The 20,736-nt window shown below is 38.6% G+C and overlaps 1 protein-coding gene across 1 annotated transcript in view; it reads right to left on the bottom strand.

The window, feature by feature from the left end:
• LOC112559750 (DNA repair protein RAD50-like) overlaps positions 1–20,050 on the bottom strand; it is a 31,782-nt gene extending 11,732 nt beyond the window's left edge. The window contains 26 exon segments of the mRNA XM_025231132.1: positions 156–213; positions 416–563; positions 835–930; positions 1,266–1,379; positions 1,712–1,847; positions 2,246–2,336; positions 2,613–2,647; positions 3,493–3,585; positions 5,846–5,932; positions 6,393–6,491; positions 6,698–6,810; positions 7,533–7,634; positions 8,643–8,747; positions 9,128–9,228; positions 9,686–9,755; positions 10,002–10,103; positions 10,389–10,465; positions 11,027–11,104; positions 15,450–15,600; positions 15,854–15,922; positions 16,673–16,852; positions 17,199–17,303; positions 17,994–18,095; positions 18,709–18,792; positions 19,368–19,567; positions 19,740–20,050. Of these exon segments, the coding sequence (XP_025086917.1) occupies positions 156–213; positions 416–563; positions 835–930; positions 1,266–1,379; positions 1,712–1,847; positions 2,246–2,336; positions 2,613–2,647; positions 3,493–3,585; positions 5,846–5,932; positions 6,393–6,491; positions 6,698–6,810; positions 7,533–7,634; positions 8,643–8,747; positions 9,128–9,228; positions 9,686–9,755; positions 10,002–10,103; positions 10,389–10,465; positions 11,027–11,104; positions 15,450–15,600; positions 15,854–15,922; positions 16,673–16,852; positions 17,199–17,303; positions 17,994–18,095; positions 18,709–18,792; positions 19,368–19,496 (2,525 nt within the window). The 5' untranslated portion in view covers positions 19,497–19,567; positions 19,740–20,050.
• Positions 20,051–20,736: the final 686 nt, after the last annotated feature.

Raw genomic sequence — 20,736 nt, 5'->3', positions numbered from 1 at the left:
GGAATAAGAAGATACTGCATGCTTACATTGTTTTAAGCTGAGGAGGTCCTCACGAACAAAGTGTTTTTGCTGAGATAGTCTTACTAAATTGAATGCAATTTTTGATAAAAAAAATAAGTGGTGAAAGATAGGAATGCATATGAATGAAAACTCACAGTTTCAGCTGAACGTCTTCTTTCTCTCTAACAACCATTTCTAAAGTGCGATCAGCATCTGCAAGGACAGGTGGGTGTTAAATACTTTCAGTTTCAGATTTCCTTAACAAGAACTTAAAAAGATAAACAGATTAAGAACTGAATTTCAGCTTCTATGTAGAATGCGATTACCAACCTTTTCCTCACTAATTCCATCTAATACATCAAGCAGTGACTTCAAAATAATTCTGGCTGAAACACAGTGTACTTCTGTCACTCACCTCCACCAGTCAGCAAGGCTGACTGAGTTGTGATGCTCTTTTCTAGTTCTCGTAGTTCTCCCTGAGAACGATCCATAAGCACGATGTCCGGCTGTATTTCCTTGGCCACTCCCTCATCCCTCTCCTTTACTGCTAGCTCATTACGTTTCTGCAAGATGGAAGAAAAAGTAGTTATCATGAATTTTAGGTTGGAAACCAAGTAGTTTTATATGGAGAACTGAAAGCACAGCCTGAGAGACGTCTATGAAGTCACCAAAGGCTCCTTTTAAAGTTTGCAATAACACTACACAAGTCAACAACCATGTTTGACCAACCCTCCTCCCCCAACTATCCCCACTCAAAAAAAAAAACAAAAAAAACCCCCAAAAAAAAACCATGCCACCATAGGGATGCTAGTTGTTGCCATGTACTTTTCATACCTCTTCCACTATGTCTTTCACACGCTGTATCTCCTCATTAATTGTCTTTAGTTTGGTCTTCATGTTGGGAAGATCATTTTCACAAATGGCTGCCACCTGTTTGGAGACAATGCCATTTGTAGTAGCTTATAGCAACAAACAAACCAGAAAAAAAAAATGATCTAACATTGTCATTTTCTATCTTAATCTTTTTTTAAAATTAAAGAATGAATTGTTTCACATAGGATGGGTTAGAATATCCTGCAGCACTTCTGCATGCAAGCACAGAAGAAAGAAGATACAGAAGAGGCAAGGATGCTAATAAATTCCCTTTAAAAATCCTTTTATCTTCATGAAGCAGAAAAATGTTTATTCTTTAATGCAAGCATTATGAAACATTTAAAGTCTGAGCAACAAAGCATTTTCCAAATGCCTGCTCGGGAACTTCTTACTCGTTCTTTGATGGGTTTCAGCTGGGTAATACTGTCATAACGACTCTGCTGTTCAACCAGTTCCTCCTCAGCCTTCTCCAGCTTACTAGGCACCATACGCAGTTTCTTCTTCACCTGTTAATGCCATCATTCACAATATCATTAGTATTATCACCACTCCTTTGACCAAAAGCACTTCCACTCTCACACTGTTGAAACTGGACAGGATGTATATTACATTTTCCTGAGTGAGTTATAAGTAAAAAATAAGATGAAAAAATACTGCTTGAAAGAATGAATGAATAATTTAATCAATTGCACAAGAGCAACAAGCACTGTTTTTGTTTTCTGCAACTATCAAGAAAAATTTTTTTGTAAAAAAAACAAAAAACAAAAACCACTAAACAAAACATGCAGAAATAAATGCGTTTCAATCCTTTAACTGAATCAACAATGTTAGAACTTACCTCCAGCACCAGCTCTTTCACTTCCTGGTCAGTGTCAAACTCACGGTGACATAGAGGGCAGCATGGTTTTTCCTTCTCCAGGTCCTTGACATACTTTTTCAAGAAATGTTGAGCACCAGTCAGTGACCCACGTTGACTGACAGCAAACATGGTAAAAGCCCTCTATTATCTTTGTGATATACAATTATGAACAAAAATAAAGGTTTGAAAATCATAACAATCTTGGAGGTTCCAAAAATATTACTGTGAGAAAGATAATGATGGCTCATTGTACCCAGTATGCAGTCTTCATAAATTTAGACTACAAGACAAAATGTGAACGTAACAATTACAGTCATATGATTTTCGCCAAAATTTTAACATTTAGCCAAGAAAACTTAAATGGGTTTTATGCGCACTCTAGGTGCATATAGAAACCCTATTTGTGCTCTGCCTAGAAGAGAAAAGACCATGCTGGACAGCCTTGTCAACTGCCTCATTTCGATGCCTCCCCTTCAAAAGATCACAAAGGTCAAAGGACTGAACTTTACTCACTCCTGAGTCTCTGACAGCTTCTGCTGAATAGTCTGAAACTCTTCTTCAAAGTCCTGGCTGCCACATACACTAAATATTCTGTCTTCTAGATCTAGTACACAGCAAAACATACACAAACAAGTGCATTCATGCAGCACAAGAATCTTAAAGTCTTATAGTCTGAATCTTTTTCACCATTTCATTCGCTAGTAGCAGTCTCTGCAATTGTTTTCTTTGTTATAAGAAAATACCAAAAAGGCTAGACAATCAATATGCTAGACATACTGACTCATAGTATAACAGCAAAAGAAGTTGTACAATAAATTAACTAATTTAAACAAGATATGCAAGAGTGGTGATACAAACACACAAAAGAAATATGTTTTACCTTTTGCTTCCTCTTCTTTTTGCTTTATCTGTACACTGAAAAAATAATTTGTGTAAAAAAAAGACAGCCTGAAGTGTGCAAGAATTGACCGCTATAAGCTATATGTATATGAATAAAATCTAAAACAATGAATATTTAAATAACGATAACAAGCGAACCATCCCTTGTTCCAAGCTAACAAAAAAAAAAAAATCACATAGTATGGCGTTAATATGAATTTTTGAAATGTCATTCGACTACAACAATAAAATTATTATTGCCTTGAGACAATGAAGGAAGTGTTCCTTCACCTAACAGGCTTGAGGGGGCCAGCTCTCCACATTTCTTCTTGGATTTGCTGTGCTGGTAGTGGCTATTGTACTGAGCTGCACTTTTTTCCTGACGTTATTGGCACTGTGTTTGATTGTGTACATGCCTGTGGCTTTTTATTTATTTCACTGTTGATATCAACTATCTCATTGCTGTTAATTCTCTCTGGCTCAAGCCATCACAGTTTCTTCATTTTACAAGTCTTTCCTGATACAGACATCAGTGCCAAACATTCATGCATTTCAACAATGTACTGCAATTTATACTTTGTGATCATCTGGATATTCTCCTAACGATTTTATCTACGTGCTTGATTATTAAGCTATTCTGCTCTAGTCAGTAACTGTAGATCTGTCTCATTGACATCTTGTTTTATGAATGTCATCCTGTAGAGGAACAACCTGGCATTCCCATTAACTTTACAGAACCACAGGAATTTTATCTTGTGTTTTTGTGTTTGTAGTGCATGGAGAGCCTGGCTTTGGCAGGGGGATACTGTGCTATAAAAGCTCACACCATTGTTATTAAGTGAGTGATATAAACTTGCTAATGACTGTTCAAACATCCTTACGTGAGTAAATTTCTCTCTGTTTCCTTCTGAGACAGCAGTGTTTTTGCTTTCTGCAATTCAGCAGAACATTTCTTAGTAGAGTCTGACTGTTGGCTGTAACATTCAATGAACAAGAGAGCAGTTAAGCCAAACATTTCTAAAATATATGACAAACATTTCTAAAATATATATCAGTGAGGGTATAAAAGAAGATATATCCCCCAACTATACCTCTTTGTTGCTTTTGAAAGTTACCTTCAATTGATAAGGGTGTATGGGCACCAGGCAGGGTTACCACAGCTGGTGGAGGTGGGTTGGGTGTGTCGTGTCTATGTATCTAGGGCAGAATATTGGTTACTTCACAAAAATGGTTTTAATAATTGTTTCAAAAGTCTTGCCAAGTTGCAAAGTGCTATTGGTCTGTAACTATATGGGGCTGTTTTGCTTTACCTGATTTGGGTATGGAGACTACTGTAGACTTTTATCCTGTGTTAGAGAAGGAACAGCTATCAAGGATTTCCTTACAAAGTTTTAGAAGATGTTTGGTTTTTGGATGGTATTTCTGAAGCATTTGGTAAGTTGTGATGTCCGGAGTTAGGCCTGGGGCAGATCCTGCATTTTAATTGTAAAGACCTGTTCAAGCTCTCCTATAGATATTTCATTAGTTTACAGGGATCTTTTTGGTTTAGAGGTGGTAACAAGTTTCTTTCAGCAAGTTCTCCTTTTTTTAAAGTCTGGGTCTGTGTTAGAGTCTAAGTTAGTTTCTTGAAATTGTTTGGCTAGGAGGTTTATTTTTTCTAGGTTTGTCATATTTTAAACCATCTTTTAGCAGGGTTAGCATGGTGGACTTGGGGGCTGTTAAGTCTTTTACTCTTTTTCCACCTTTCACTTAGGTCTGCATTTAAATCTGCATTTAAATTTTTTGTAGGGGGTTGTAGGTTATTGCTGATTTTATTGCTTATTATAACATATGATTATATCATTTGTCAGCTTGTCTGTCTTGGTATCTTTGTCATCATCAGGGAGTCATACAACATTCATTTCTGTTAGTGACTGATACAGATACCAGATAGTGCTGATTTTGGAAAATTGGGGATTTGTGTCATTTGGTTTTGTTTCTGATATAGAAATTATAATTAGAAAGTGGTCACTCCCTGTGTCTTCTTCATCAACCTACCATTTTAAGATACTCGCTAGTTCAGGGTTACATATAAAGAGATCTATGGCTGACGGTAAATCTGTAGTACCCTGGCAGAAGCATAGGTGGATTGGCCATTATTTAATAAACAAACATAACCTTGGCCATTGCTTCTTCTAGAATTTTACCTCCTTTATCTGCTTTTGGTTTGTCCCTCTCCCATAGTGGATTTTTAGCATTAAAGTCTCCTAGTTGCCCTCTGCCTCATCACAGGAGGGCTAAAAATCACCTTAATAACTGCAAAGAAAGCAACAGGACTCTATTCTCTGGAGGAAAGACAATAAGAAAAAAAATGCTCAGACAAGGCGAAAATCTAAAAAGATTACCTCAACATTCATTCCATGCAAGATTACAGGAGCAGACTAAGAACAGACTGAGACAGAAAACATCAACCATGTGACTAAGTCTCCCCAGCAGAAAAAAAACTGATGTCCTTCCCAACAAGCCCCACAGCATTGAACTGTTGAAAAGCTATGAGGAGCTAAACAATACCTATGACATACCTAGTGTCACTAACAAAGAGACCTACTCCAAGGATGAACTAAAGACCCTGACTTCTGAAATGTTGAACCACCTACACCTTGCTGACACTTTGGCCCATGTTTTCGCAGAGAGCGCTCAGCTTAGGAAGCAGCAAATAAATAGGGAGAATTAATCATTAGCTTCCCAGATGGCAGACGCCTCAGTAGATCCTTATCAACCGGACTGCACTCACCAGCTTTCAAAGTTTTCAAGGCAGGAGCAACACACTGAAGCAAGGATATGATTTTGATGATCTCCTGAGGAAGATGTAGGCCATGATCTTCAGACTATGAACACTTCCGACTCCTGGCATACCTGCAGCTGTGAATGTCCCACACTGAAAAATGCTCCTGAAGTATGTGGACTCAAACCACAGAGCATAACCTGCAGACATGCCTGCTTTTACAACCTACAGCATGGTACCTGGCTGGAGGCAATGGAGCTAAGGGAGAAGCTCTGGGGACCTGCAGACTTGATGAGGATGAACAGTCTTTGTTCAACTACTGGATTAACAATATAAACGTATGGCAAGAATGGAACACAAAAGAATTTATAGTAAAACTACTTATGTACGTGATTATACTTACATGGAATCATCAGAATGAAAATACCTCTATGACTACTAAAACTAGAAATTCAAAAAACATTTCTCACCTGATATAGTCCTCTACCCGTCCTCGAATGTTTGTAGCAGGAACAGCGCCAAAGAGGTGAATAAGTGATTCTTCATGTTTTGCTTTCCTAAAGTAATTGTAAATAGAAAGGGTTTAAATGAAAATCTTGAGTAACTGATAGCAGTGTACATGTAATTATATTTTTTCCTTATTGGCTACATCTGCTGAGTAATCAGTTTTTTTGCAGACTCAAGCATTTCACTCTGCTAGCTGCAATGCAGAGATGGTGGCAGATAAAACACAATTGTCATTACTCTGACATTGAAATACCTGAACACACACATATATATATACACAGAGAGAGTAAGAGAGAAAGAAAGAGATCCATTCAAATCAAAGTCTTGCAGAGTAAGGGGAAAAAAATTATTTTCCTGCTTGTCCCTAGACCAATCTTCCAGCTCGTGCTTTAAAAAAACCAAAAAATCAAAACCAAAAAAAAAAAAAAAACCCGTGAAGGCAAGCAAGAATTTCTGTGTCCCAGATAAATTCCTTAATACTAGCATTCCTAAATATCAAGAACTGCTCACATTCTGCGAATTCCATCTTCCTTTGTTGTCTTCTCTTTCTTCAGCATGTCAAGCTGTGCTCTTACACTTGACTGACGGTGAAGTCTGTTCATCTCCGTGCTAAAAACAAAAAAAAAGTGGTTGTTTATAACACAAATTTTCTGTACTAAAAAAATAAGATAAAAGAATCATTAAGAATTTAGACTGATGGGAAAGCAGTCACTGAGCATTTAATCCATAAAGGCATGTTTCTATTCAAAATTCTCAGCAACTCCAGAAGCTACTGGAATGCCAACAATTAAACAACAAGATTGATAAGAACATACTTTAGCTCATTCATCTGAGCCTCTAGCTGGCGTCGTTCTCTCTCAAGCTGAGCTATCTCTCGTTTTAGCTCTTCCAAATTAATTGCCTTTTCTGCGTCTGCAAGTTCATGTTCCTAGAAATATAAGAATGCAGAAAAATCCATTTAATTTTTTCAAAATCAGTATTGTCAAGACTCCAACTAAATTAACAGCAGTGTTAAATGAGTAAGAGAAAGACAATGTGTGCATGTGTATATATATCTCTGCCAAAAAAAGACAAAAACAACAAACAAACAAAACAACAACAACCAAACAAACAAAAATGGAACTGTTGTTCAACACCAATCAATAAATAAAATCATTCATATTTGTTTCTGAAAATAATTACTAGTCACTTTCATAATCTTGTGCAATAAAAAAAAAACAATCAAGAATTGCATCTGAAACTCTAAATAGCTTCTGGATATAGTGAAAAATTGGAAATATTGTGAATGTAAACACTTGTCAGCCTGTTGCTAGTTTTGCTGATAAACATCCAAGAATGAAAACAATTTAAGTATATGGACAATAACAATATTCATCATTCATTAACATTCAGAGTTGTCAGTTTATGGCAAAAAATACAGCTAATGAAATTTTACTTGCGCTGTGCAAATAGATGTTCAAGATTCTACCATTTAAACCATTTTCAAGCATACATGTTTACATGCTGAGACCCATGTATTAATAAAGATGTTAAAACAGACCTTAAGCATGGCACATTCATTTCATTCAAATCACTTGTGCACAAATAGAAACCTTTGACATGAAAACTGTTTTAAAATAAAAAAGTATATCTAGCTCTCCTATAACTTACAGTACGTTTCAAGTCTTGTGTCACATGATCTCGACGTCCTGCAGAAGCTTCCATGCGACTCAGCTTCTCTTTAATCTGATGGATTTCACTCTTGTTTTTGTTCTGAAAGTTATTAGCATTGTTGTGTTCAACAATAGGTGATGCATAGAAGTCACTTTATCTAAGTTTATCATAAGGTTTATGCTTGCCCAGAAATCTTTATTTATATCTTGTTTGTCTTTATTCATAATAAATAGCTCATCCACAGCTGTGTTTGACTTTCATTTGGCAAAGATTTGGGCAGGTTACTACAAGTCACTACTGACCATATAGAATACAGACCAGCATGTGCACCAATGTCTTATGTCTCCGAATACCTTTAAACATGTACAACCTAAGTACTTCTTGTCCAACTTTGGCAAGAGATAATTTGTAGTATTTAAATCAGCAGTCTGACATTTCCCTCCAGTTCATCTGCTCTTACACTTTTAACTTCCAAATATCACAGTAAGCTCCCTTTTCAAAAACTTTTCTGTCTTAATTCCTGATATGACTGTAGCATTGTCATTCTATATCGGAACAATAGAGATCCTTTCAAGATTTCTTGTAATTGGTTCAATGTATGCGTTAGTGAGGGCTAGTGTAAATGTGATCAATTTGCTGTTTAAAATTTGCTTGGAATTTTTTCTGTTGAATGTGGTGTCTTAATTAATTGGTACTTATTATTTTTGTCTACTATTTCTTACTCTCGGTAGCCCAGGACAGGAGGCGTTGGAGGGCGGTCGTCGATGGCCTATGCACCAGGAGGGGCGAAGGGCATAACTGAACTGAACTGATTTCTTACTCTCAAGTGTAACTTTTTTGACACTTTTACTTGAATTGAGTACTTTATAAAATTTATTATTATTTGCACTTAATGGTTTATATGGAGATTGGTTTTAGCAAATGAATTCTTCACTTTAGGTCCTCATTTCAATGGATCAGCAAGCTACCATGTGCATATAAAATTTAACACATTTGTTAGGTTTTACTGAAAGAAGAATTGTCCCAGATTTCTATTTTCAGTAAAAAGAGAAACAACAACAACAAAAAAAAAAAGAGAGAGAGAGAAGAGATCCCATAGCAACATACCATCTGATCTCTCTTGTGACGCTGCATTTGCTCCAGTCGAGTCTTTTTATCTCTAACTTCATCTGCCTGCTGCTGCAGAGATTTCTCTTTTGCTTCAAAATCTGACTGTTATCAAAATGAAAATGTGTTAGACATTTGAACACAAAAGCCACAATATCACATCTGTAATGTCAGAAGTTGCTTCTTAAAAATGACAGAATTATCTACATGGTTAGACTTTCAACAAATTAAAGAGAATGGCAAGTGAAACAGCAACATGGCCTCAGAAGTCCTGAACTATTAATAAATATCAAAATGTTTGACATAAAACAAACAAAATGCTGTTTTTTTAAACAATAAAGTAGAGGATGAACATACTTAACATAATATTTAATATTTAGAGAAATGAACAATGATTATTTAATGTTTAAACTTTAAAGTATTAAGCTGCTCAACATATACAATGCAAGCATAAAACTGACAACTGCAAAAAAAGGAAGTCTTACTTTAACTTTCTTCATCTCAGCAGAAATATCATCAAGTTTTTGCTGAATTTCATTGAAAAACAATTGACAACGCTCCTCAGTGATGGCACCTTGACTAAAACCTATATTTGTTCAACAGGAGGATCAAAACCACATACATTTTCTAGCCCTACATATCTCAAATCTCTTTATGCTTTATTCGTATAATTAACATATCCATGAATAAACATAAACATTCAAACATACCATATTGCTTTCACAGGCAGACCTGCTACTTCAAATGAAGATTTGCAACAACAACAAAAAATGCCATATATTGAAAAATAAATCATACTCTAAAGTAAAGGTTGCCATGCTGATGAAAGAGTGTTAACAAAATTTCATTCTCCACTGCAGTTGCTTCCATTGCAGTGTATATTCTGTAAAAATTTTCATGGCCATTTAATGTCTTAGCAATACTTGCATATGATCAGTGATCCTTACTGGATGGAAAGTCTATCAAACAAAGTTTTGACACTTATATCCTCAAACTCATATTTCACAAATGGTCCCATTCTGTGATGATCAATGAACACTCACCTTCAAAGCCATACTCAACTGCAAGCTGCCGCAACAAAACATCTCTTTTGCGAATATTATCATCATGTGTCTGTAATCATAATTAAAAAAACATACCAACTCAAATACAGAACTAATGCTGACGTACACATTTTTGAATTATTTATGCCTTCAAATATACAGACAGAACAATTTATATCATATTTTAACATAAAAAAACTTATTTTACAAAAATTATAATGCAATATAATAAACATCTACATAATATGTACAATTTCAACAATAATAAACATGATTAAATAGAAAAGGAAATAGAACAGCTTAAATTGTTACATACGTCTGCTTCCTGCCCCAGTTTCCCAACTTCAACCAGCAAGAGAGATTTTTCTTTGTTAAGTTTCTCCATGTTTTTGGTGACATTCTCTTGTCGATCCTCAAACTGAGAAAATGGAAATATACTCACGTATTTTAATAACAGGAAACTAAAGCACACTATGAATAATTTACAAATTTTGTAGTCAACATAGTCATTAATATAAACATTAAAAGCCTGCTTTGGAAATGTTAAAAGATTCTAATTATATTCAAAATGAAATGTAAAAAATGTGTGTGCATGAATAGAGAGAAATTGAACACATACACACATGCAGATACAAATAAATCCATCTAAATAATGTTTATGCAAGTAAAAATATGTCTTTCATAGGAACACTTTATACCTTACCTGAGTCAGAATATCCTTTTGATTTTGTACTTTATTAGCAAAGTCAGATAGAAGTTCTTCAAGCTCTTCAACTGATCCTGTAACAACAGGTGGCAGTGTAAAATCTCTTTTAACTGTATCAGTTTTAAATAATACTAACCCAAAAAGTTTCCACTTCTCTCTGTCTCAACACAACAAGGCACAAGAAGTGGAGGAGGAGCCTGACCCTCTCCTTCCGATGCTTTTATCTTCTCTAATAAATCAGGCACTCATCTCAGGTGTACAGATTCTACAAAGAGGTGTATGGGTAAGAGGGGAGAGAAGAAATAGTTGGGAGCAGGGCTAAAGCAGGTGACTTCCTGCTCCACTGTCAAGTGCACAAACCATGAGGCTACAAACTTTACTTTAGAACAACAATTAACAATCATGAAGATGCTATTACATCTTAGTGTCTTATCTTATGTTCCTCCCTCCCTTTCTCTCCCTCCCCCAACACACAGATCTGTGCACATATGCTCAAATCTAGAGTCAAATGTATCTTTCTACACACATGCCTTCTCCACAACAAAACTTTTGCAAATTTATCCTTCCACAGTCTCACTTAAATTACATCTTAATGAAAATATGTGCTCCATAAAAATCACTTATGTTAATCTCACCTTGAAACTCATTTTCAATATTATCATGGAGATCTTTGATTGCTTTCTCCAACTGCCCTTTCTCACTTTTCAGTTTTTCTGAAAGATAAAATATATTCTGTAAATAATAATTTTTCCCCCCTGTTGGATCACCACCTTGCCGCGGTCGGGGGGCTTGCGTGTCTCGATGACCCTAAGAGCTATGCCGACAGGAGCATCAGCTCCTAGCAGGGTCACCCAAGTCGGACAGGTCGAAGGGTAGAGACCAGACAAAGAGTGGTCCATGAGTGCTGAAGTCGGAGGTGGTGGGCCGCAAGGCGCACCCTGAAATAACCACACCACCACGCAAAACTGCCTATGCCACTTGAAGACAGTATTGATAGAAATGGTGCTCGCCCTGTGAAGATCCGCCAGGCAGGTGCAGTGCCGGGCTCCGTGCCTCAAAGGAGCCCACCCTCAGCTACAGGAGGTCCTTCAACTCGTCTCGTGGAGCCAGGGGACGAGGAAGGAAAGCGACTGGCCAGAGTACCACCAAAACCAAGGACAACCCATCAACATCATACATTGGAACGCAGAAGGGGTTGCCAACAAGAAGATAGAACTGGAACAGTTCCTGTACCAGAACAGCATTAACATCTGCTGTATACAGGAAACCCATTTACAAAAAGAAAAGCCCTTCAAGATCAGAGGGTACCAGACATTTAGGAGTGATCGTCAGGGGAGAAAGAAAGGTGGAGTGTTGACCTTAGTCAGAAACAACATGAATGCAAGCGAAACGAAAAGATACATGGACGAGGCAGAATACATAGAAGTCAAGGTCACCATCACAAACAGCGTCCTCCATGTCATCAACTACTACTGCCCCAGTGACAAGATGCTGTCCCTTGACACTATCCAGGTTCCAGACAGCGGCTTCCTCATCGCCGGAGACTTTAACAGCCAGTCCCAGAGTTGGGGATACAACATCCTTGACAAGCGAGGAGAAGATATCGAAACTTGGCAAGACGAGAACCATCTAATCCTTGTCAACGACCCCACAGATCCACCAACATTCTACTCGCGCCGCTGGCACACAACAACAAAACCAGACCTGGCTCTCTGCACAGACGACATCCACAAGAATTTGAGCAGAACAGTCTTAGACCAGCTGGGAGGAAGTGATCATCGCCCAGTACTCCTTACCATCACAGGAAGTACGACACCTGAACCCCCGCAGCACGCCAGATGGAATCATAAGAAGGCACAGTGGGGGCTGTTCAGAATACGAACAAATGAGCTCACGAAAGACATCAAGGTGGAAGGACTAAACATCAACAACGTCATCAAAGATTTCAATGCCAGTATCATCAAGGCAGCCAAAGAAACTATCCCACGAGGGGTGCGAAAGGACTACACTCCGTACTGGACAGCAGAACTTCAGAGAGCTCACGATGACCTGACAAAAGCCAGAGAAGAAGCAGAAACCAACCCCAATCAAGAAAACAACATCAAGCTGCAAGAAACAAATGCCAAACTGCTAAGAACAAAAGTAGAGTGCAAGAGAAGAAGCTGGAGAGAAAAGACAGCAGGGCTGAATATGGAGAGAGACACCACCAAGCTGTGGAGGCTGACCAAGGCACTAAATGATGAGGGTAGCAAGGGACAGAAGATCACCCTTGAAGAAGATGGACAGACACTGACAGATAAGGCAGCAGCAAATGCATTTGCGCAAGCATATGCAAAGGAGAGCAGCATCACCATCCCACCGCATCTGCAAAAAGAATTCAGAAAAGAAGAGAAAGAAAGGAAAACAAATGGGGATGTCCATGAGTCGATGCAGCAAAGATATCACCATCCAAGAACTGAAGAATGCCATCAAACAGCTGAAGAAGAAAAAATCTCCAGGTCCAGACAACATAACGAATGAGATGCTACAACACCTTGGCAGCACAGCCCTCACTAAACTACTGGACATTTTCAACTTAGCTGGAGAGAAGGCCAGGTACCTCAGTGCTGGAAGGAAGCCAGGATGATCCCTGTTCTGAAAAAAGGGAAGAACAAGTCACGAATCTTGAGCTACCGCCCCATCAGCCTGATAAGCTGCGTCTGTAAAACCATAGAGCGCATCATCAATCAGCGCCTGCAGTGGTACCTGGAATCTGAAAGCATCATCATCCCAGAACAAGCAGGCTTCAGAAGATACAGAAGCACCGAAGATCAGACAACGCACCTAGCGCAGGTCATAGAGGATGCTTTCCAAGCCCAGAAGGTCACCCTAGCGGTCTTCATTGATATGCAGAAGGCTTTCGACAAGGTCTGGAAGGATGGACTCCTGGTCAAGCTCCAGCGAAGCAACATCAGCGGCAACATGTACCGGTGGATTAAGTCCTACTTGCACAACCGAAGAGCCAGGGTGCTTGTAGACGGACACTGTGGCCGTAAGGTGCTGCTACGACACGGAGTACCACAAGGGGGAGTACTCTCGCCGACCTTGTTCATACTCTTCATCAACGACCTGGTACCAGAGCTTCCAAGGGGAGTCCAAGCAGCACTGTATGCAGATGACCTGGTCATATGGTGCTCAGAAGAGTATGCAACAACAGCAACCTACAGGATGCAGCTTGCACTAGACAAAGTGGCAGCCTGGGCAGACAACTGGTGCGTTACTATCAACCGTGACAAGACAACAGCCACTCTTTTCTCTCTCTCCACCAAAGCGCAAGCTGGCAGACTAAAGTTGGGAGACACTCCACTGACACTTGAAGACCAGCAGACGTACCTGGGAGTCACTTTTGACAAAAGATTGACATGGAAGCAACACATCCTAAACGCACAAGCAAAAGCCAGAAGAAAGCTGAACATCATGAGAAAGCTGGCAGGAACACTGGGGCGCCAACGAAAAGATCCTGAAGACCGTGTACCAAGGTACTGTAAGACCACACCTTGAGTACGGATCAAGCACCTGGATGACAGCAGCCAAGTCACACCTTCAGACTTTGGACAAGGTGCAGAACCAAGCACTGAGAGTAATAACAGGCGCCATGAGATCTACACCAATAGACAAGATGGAGCAGATAACAGGCATACCCCCATTAAACAAGAGAAGGGAATGCAAAGCACTCGTGCAGGCCACCAAGTATAGGCACAGTGAAGACCACCTGATGAGTGCCAGACAGAAACAGCTGTCCTCGGGAAGGCTGAAAAGATCCAGCTTTGTGCGAGAGACGCAGGCACTACACAGAAAATACCAAACAAAGCTTCCTGCACAGGTCCAGGTACCGACTCTCTACCTCGATCCTCCTCCTTGGAAAGACAGAACAGGGAACATTACCATCTGCACCACAGTTCCTCACCTCACAACAAAGGATGAGCATAGCGACGTGAGCAAGAGAGCCCTGACGCTAGCCATGCTAGAAGAAAGGTACCCCCAGGAATCATGGATAAGGGCCTACACAGACGGGTCAGCCACAGACGCTATCCAGAGGGGAGGGGCCGGCGTGTACATCCAGTTCCCAAATGGACAGTGGCAGGCAGCAGCAATACCAACTGGCCTCCACTGTACAAACTATAGAGCAGAAGTAGAAGCCCTGGTCCATGCAGCAAACATCATCAGCAGCAGAGCAGACCATGACAGCCAGGTCGTCTTCCTGACCGATGCTCTGTCGGTGCTGCAGGCAGTCAACAATAACAAACTGCCAGACCTGGAAGCCGCGCTGCTAAACATAAAGTGCCTCAGAACGGCTCTGCAGTGGATCCCATCACACTGCGGGATAGATGGGAATGAGGAAGCTGACAGGATGGCTAAGTTGGGTGCAGAGGACGAGCAAGAAGACAATGCAGTCAACATGTCAGAGATGAAAACCATCATTAAGTCTCTGTACAGGCCACAGCAACCACTGGACAGTTACCATCAGCTGTCCAGACCGGACCAGGTCGCTATCTTCCGCCTCAGGACTGGGCACAACAGGCTGCTTCACCACCTACACAGGAAGTTGCACCTAGTGCCGTCCCCGAGATGCTCTTGTGGAGAAGCAGACCAGACTGTAGAACACATCCTACAGGACTGTAGGAATCTTCGTACCCTGAGGAAAGAGACGTGGCCACAGTCGGAGACCCTGCACAACAAGCTGTACGGGCCAGTGGAGTCTCTGCAGAAGACCACCGATTTCATATCAAGAGCTGGTCTCCAAGTGTGAAAGAGGCGAACGACAAAAAAAAAAAAAATAATAATTTTTCAAATTTAGAGCTTTACCAGGTATTAAACTTCAGATTTTGTTTCTTAAATTATAGGTTTGACTTACCTTTTAAAATGATCAATACTATTAAGTACTTCCATAAAAGTTACCATTAGCTGGAAATTCTGTCACCAAATGAAAGATAAAATGATCCAAATAAAACATTTGATTTCTTTATTGCAATCTGACACAAATTATCACAACTGAAAGGAAAGAGTTGACATTCTGACCTATCTTTGTCTGCACTTTGTAGATATCACTATACTGATCATTGATTTTAAGCAGGCGATCTTGCAGTGGCTGCAGCTGCTCTTTAACTTTTTTAACAGATTCCTCTGAAGCTGCAGATTTTGCCTGCAATTCGGCAAGGTCACCCTCCAGCTGAAAGAGAATGTTATTATGATCTAAAAATCAGAACATGATCATCTCCTTTAAATATACAGGAATTTTGACATTTTCCAATCAATCCATGTTAAAATGAGTTCATGCTTTAAATTTATAATTGATTTTCCCCAGCAGATACATTTTCTTTGCTGATTATTTACAAGTTAATTTTTAATGACTGAATTTTTTTTTTGACAAAGAAAATGTGAAAGAGTAGAACAAACAATAACATTTTTATTTAAAATCTAACCTGAGAAGCTTGGTCCTTGTTCTGCTTCAAATATTTTATTTCTTCCTTGAAAAGCTTTATTTCACCATCCTGAAAGAAGCATTTATAGGCCCCACATTTAATGAACATGTTAAGTATCAGAAGATCGTTCATCTCTTTCTACGCCTATCTCACTACAATCAAAAAAATAAAGAAATGATGAAATTAATCTCTCTCTCTCTCACCATGCATACATGTATCACACACAGCTGTAATAAATAAAATTAACAAACTGAAAGTGTCCCTTCTTCTATTTTATTAAGAAATGTAACAAGTCATAGGCTTCAGGCAATATGGGTGGTGAACATAAATGGTACACCATGTCCTTGGCACATGTGGAATGCAAAACCCAACCTTCTTCAACTATTTTTACCTCCCTTAATAAATCAGGCACCTATTTCAAGTGGACAGCTGCTAGTACTAGATGAGGTTGTTTGGAGAGGAAGGTTACAGCAACATGCTACAGCTTCTGCTCCTCCCACAGTTGTGCACACTAGCCATGAGACTATAAAGCCTCCTTATGTCAGTACAACAATTAACAATCTTGCAGCTCTCTGTCAATCTATTTTAGTAGTTGTCTGTCAGTCAATTTTTGTCCTTTTATCTCATCTATCCCTTGATCTACTACTGTGAAAAGTACAAAGTGATAATCTAATGCAGAAATCAACAATAATAAAAAGATGTTACATATAACGATCATGTTTCAACCATGGCAATTTGTACAGATGTGATTTAAAAATGTCACAAGGAAGTGTATAAACAGGACTAGCCACAAGAGACAATCTGATATAGTCACTTTACCTGCTCCAATTTAAGCTTGCGTATAGTGTCCAGCACCTTGGTGTAACGAGTCGAGGCAAAAATAGCATCAAATTTGTCCTTAAGGGCTTTTCCTTCGCCCAGAGGCCAACAGGAATCCTCTTGATGGCAAAAGATGACATTGTCCAGCACTGCCTTCGGGACACCAAGTGCTGTTACCATCTGCAATATTTCACATCCAAGGAATTTTTTTAGCAAGTAAAAGTGGTTACCTCAGTCAAAGAAACAAAATAAATAACTATATGGATGCTAAGATTAAAAAAACTTTTTTGTACAAAGATATTTTGATGAGTGTGAACAGATGCAACCACATATTTAACATGAAAATCAATGCATATCTCTCTGACTGCATGTGTAAATATAGACCTTTGTGTCAAAATAAATACTGGCATGCTTAACACAGCAAGAAACAAATCTGTGGATATAAATACATGTCTATCCTACTTCCCTCTTGCACAACAAACATCTCATCACAAATACATTCCACTCAAGTACTTGTTATTTTTACCTCTCTGTCAAAGTCAAGGCACTTGCTATTGACACTGACTTTCTGTCCATCTGGTGCCAGTCTTGTTATCACACTATCCAGTGTACGCATCTCAATCTTTTTAGCCTAAAAAGAAAGCAATATCATTTTCAACAACAATAATAAGTTTCTCCAGGAAAAAAATTATCATTATCCTGGTCAAATGAAACTTAAGAGCAGAAATTATAAAAAAAAAAAGGTATTAATACTCAGCTAATTTTAGGCCTTTTTTTTGCAGCAGCATTTCAATAAACTCATTGATGATTGTATTATCACTGTCATTATTGCAGAGACCATGCTAGTTCAGTTTCAACTGTAGTCGCTATGTTTCGACTTTTTAAAAATATGTTACTATGCATTTATTTTTCTCCTTGCATGCTGTCTCCAAAAAAGTGTCCCCCTAGTCTGGCTTGCTTGCCTTACCTGAAAACACGTAAAGATGTATTTTTCAAGCTATTTCCTTAAGTGAGCATAAAGAAGCTAGTACAAGCTATTCCACGATCATTTAAAGAAATAGTGAACACTTGCAAGTGACAGTTGAAGTCACCTTCATAGGATGTGTTTCATGCATGTCTCCTCATGGATCATAGGTTTGTCAGTTGCTTACTTTTGAAAATCTGCAGTCTCTGATCATTCTCTATATCATCTACAGAAAATGTAAATCTTTATCATGCAAATTTTCTAGGATGTGCTTACTGATAAACTGATTTCCTATCCAGTGTACTAACTGTAATGTTGACAGCAGCAAACAGAAAAAAAAGTCATATAAGTTTTTACCTTTTGGGTGGCTTCCATAGATCGCTGTACCTGCAGCAATTTACCAGTGACATCTCTTAGCTGCAGCCTCACTTGTGCACGTACCACCATCTCCTGAGCAATCTGTATTCATCAAAAGCAAAGTTTATGAGGAACATTTCTGGACCAAAAAATGCTTACTTGCAGACACACAACACCATGTAGTGCATATTTTTCAAAGGAAGGAACATGTCATTATGATTTATTTGGCACTAACTTTATGAACACTGTGTAATAAATTATCCCACTTAGATATTTTTAGCACTACTTCAATAGCATTCAGTTGATTTATGTTCTTCAAATATGAATCATTTAAAACCGATACCTCACATAAAATGAAATACATTTCTTTAAAGAAAAAGACTCAGCCCTTTTTATACTATTTTTTTCTATGTCTACTTGGGGGATGTGCAAGAGACTTGGAACTGTAAAGAATAATAATAATGAACATTTTTATAGTACTTTTTCAATGATATGCTTAGAGCGCTTAACAGAAGTGATGGACAGACCTATGCACATTAAAGGGAATCACTAACACCATGCACACACATATGCATATAAAAAACATGCTCACTACAACAGACACACATTGTGCACACTCATAGTCAGGACATGGTTACAGTGAAGACTGTTCTGAAAAAAAAAGCATCTTAAGGTTTGACTAAAGAATTAAGAAATAATGGGTAACATTTATTACCTTGGGATCATGCACAAAAGCGCCACCCTTAGTATTGGGTGGCATGTCTCCAGTAGTGATATATTTCAAGCACTCTATTATTGTCTGCGAACAAACCAAATACCAGTGAGGAATAATACTTTTTATCAGTACGTGTCCTTTAAAAGAAATCTCACTTTTTTAAATCCCAAAACATTAAAATTTGTCATTTTGATTATGCCTCTGAATTATCAGAACAATAGGCATATCTAAAATACTTGTATCATGTTTATCTCTGTTTAAAATGATCAGCTTCAGTCAAATCACGAAATAATATTACCTATTTATGTCCGTGGTCAAACACTCTAGTCAATATATATATTAGTGCATAGGTCCTACAGGTCCATAAAGAACCTCTCCCTTTCTGGAGTAGTCTGGTAGCTGATACAAGGTTCAAGCATCACCTTCATACTCCCTCCTACTCTATGTTTAACATTTGCAAGCCGTGTAACTGTATTTTCTGATAATACTCTTTTGTTAAAATACAATGAGCTCAACGGCGTGATGATGATGATGATGATGAGACAAATGACAATCCATCTCTTGCTAGTTTGTCAGTAGGAATATTTTTTTTAAATATATTATTGATAATCAATGCAAAATGAAATTTTACCTCAAAAGTAGAAGGTCGCGGTTCTTACCGTTTTGCCTGTTCCATTTGGACCCAGAATGAGAGTTAATGGAGTTAAAAACTGAATCACCTGACGATCCCCATCTTCAGGGCCAAAACTCCGGATACCCATCACACTCATCTTCTCAATTTTTGACATTTTTGCTTTTCTGTTTGCGCTGAGCAATTAAAGCTCTGATTGTTTGAAGGACCACCGAATGACTATAATTCCTGGAATAGAAAATGTAACGTTGAATCATGCTTGACACTTTCAAGCTCAGTCTGTGGATATATTTACAGTACTGCGCATGCGGTGTACATATTATATATTAGTTATTTTATATTTAGATGTTTAAAGTGATAGCATTTTGTTTTATTTGTAAAACAGCAATGTCGTACCTACCTTAAAGTGAAAGTTATAATCCCGCCATGATCTTTAGAGCTTACGCTTAGAGTTACTGTTCCTGCAGCCACCAACTACCTTTACAGGAGGAAATACGGACACTTGTCTATGACGGTGTCTTTTTTTGCACGCATCAGTGCAGTTCTCTCAGGCTTTGTTGAGTTTAATATTGCTGTATATAAAACCTATGAGTATATCACATCGCGATACCACTTAAAACAGAAGTGAGCTCCCCTAGCTAGCCCTCCGCTGTACCGACTGCATCGAGGGTGTTTCAGAGACTCACGTTTCCCAGCCTTACTGTTATCAGAGACTATAAATAAATAACCAAAGATTGTATTTACTATCACTGCTGTGATCGAGGCTTCTCAACGAGCCATTGAACGCCGTCTTCAGCACCCCACAACACCCAAGAGTCCAGTGGGCGATAACTGGAGAGATCCATCGTTGAGAACGAAAATAAAACTACTTTTTTTTAAATATTTGGAGTTTGCATATTAACATGTTGGCTCCAACTATCAACTATAGTTGACCTGCTGCCTTTGGACACTGCCCAATGTCTATTAATGATAATGGTGGTCAGCTGGAAGCAGTAAACTCTCTGGGTTCAATGTGTTTATTTTAGCACATACAGTCGATCACTACCTATTCAATAAACATGTTGTTTTTCCTGGTGACATAGCAAGCCAACGTCAATGGGCGCTACATGTGTACCAGTTAAAATAAATTTCCTTTAGCATGGCCTTTTGTATATCAGAGAAGTGGATTAACAGAAAACTGCTATAGGGTCTGTTTGTCCACAGTTCCTATCTGAAATGTATGACTTATTTTGATAAATTGATCTTGATTTCACTCCCCCCAAAAATACAAAAGTAGATGCAGATGAAAGCAGAGTTCAAATGGTGGGTGAAATTTGATCCAGGATAAGAACTAAGCCAATATCCAGCTTTCAAGGCAGGTGCTGATTGTGACAGATGATTTTTCAGGTACCAAAGAC

This window comes from Pomacea canaliculata, linkage group LG3 (assembly GCF_003073045.1).
Source record: "Pomacea canaliculata isolate SZHN2017 linkage group LG3, ASM307304v1, whole genome shotgun sequence".
In the NCBI taxonomy this organism is placed as follows: Eukaryota; Metazoa; Mollusca; class Gastropoda; order Architaenioglossa; family Ampullariidae; genus Pomacea; species Pomacea canaliculata.
The sequence above is the reverse complement of the archived record's forward strand: the minus strand, read 5'-3'. Positions and strand labels throughout refer to the sequence as shown.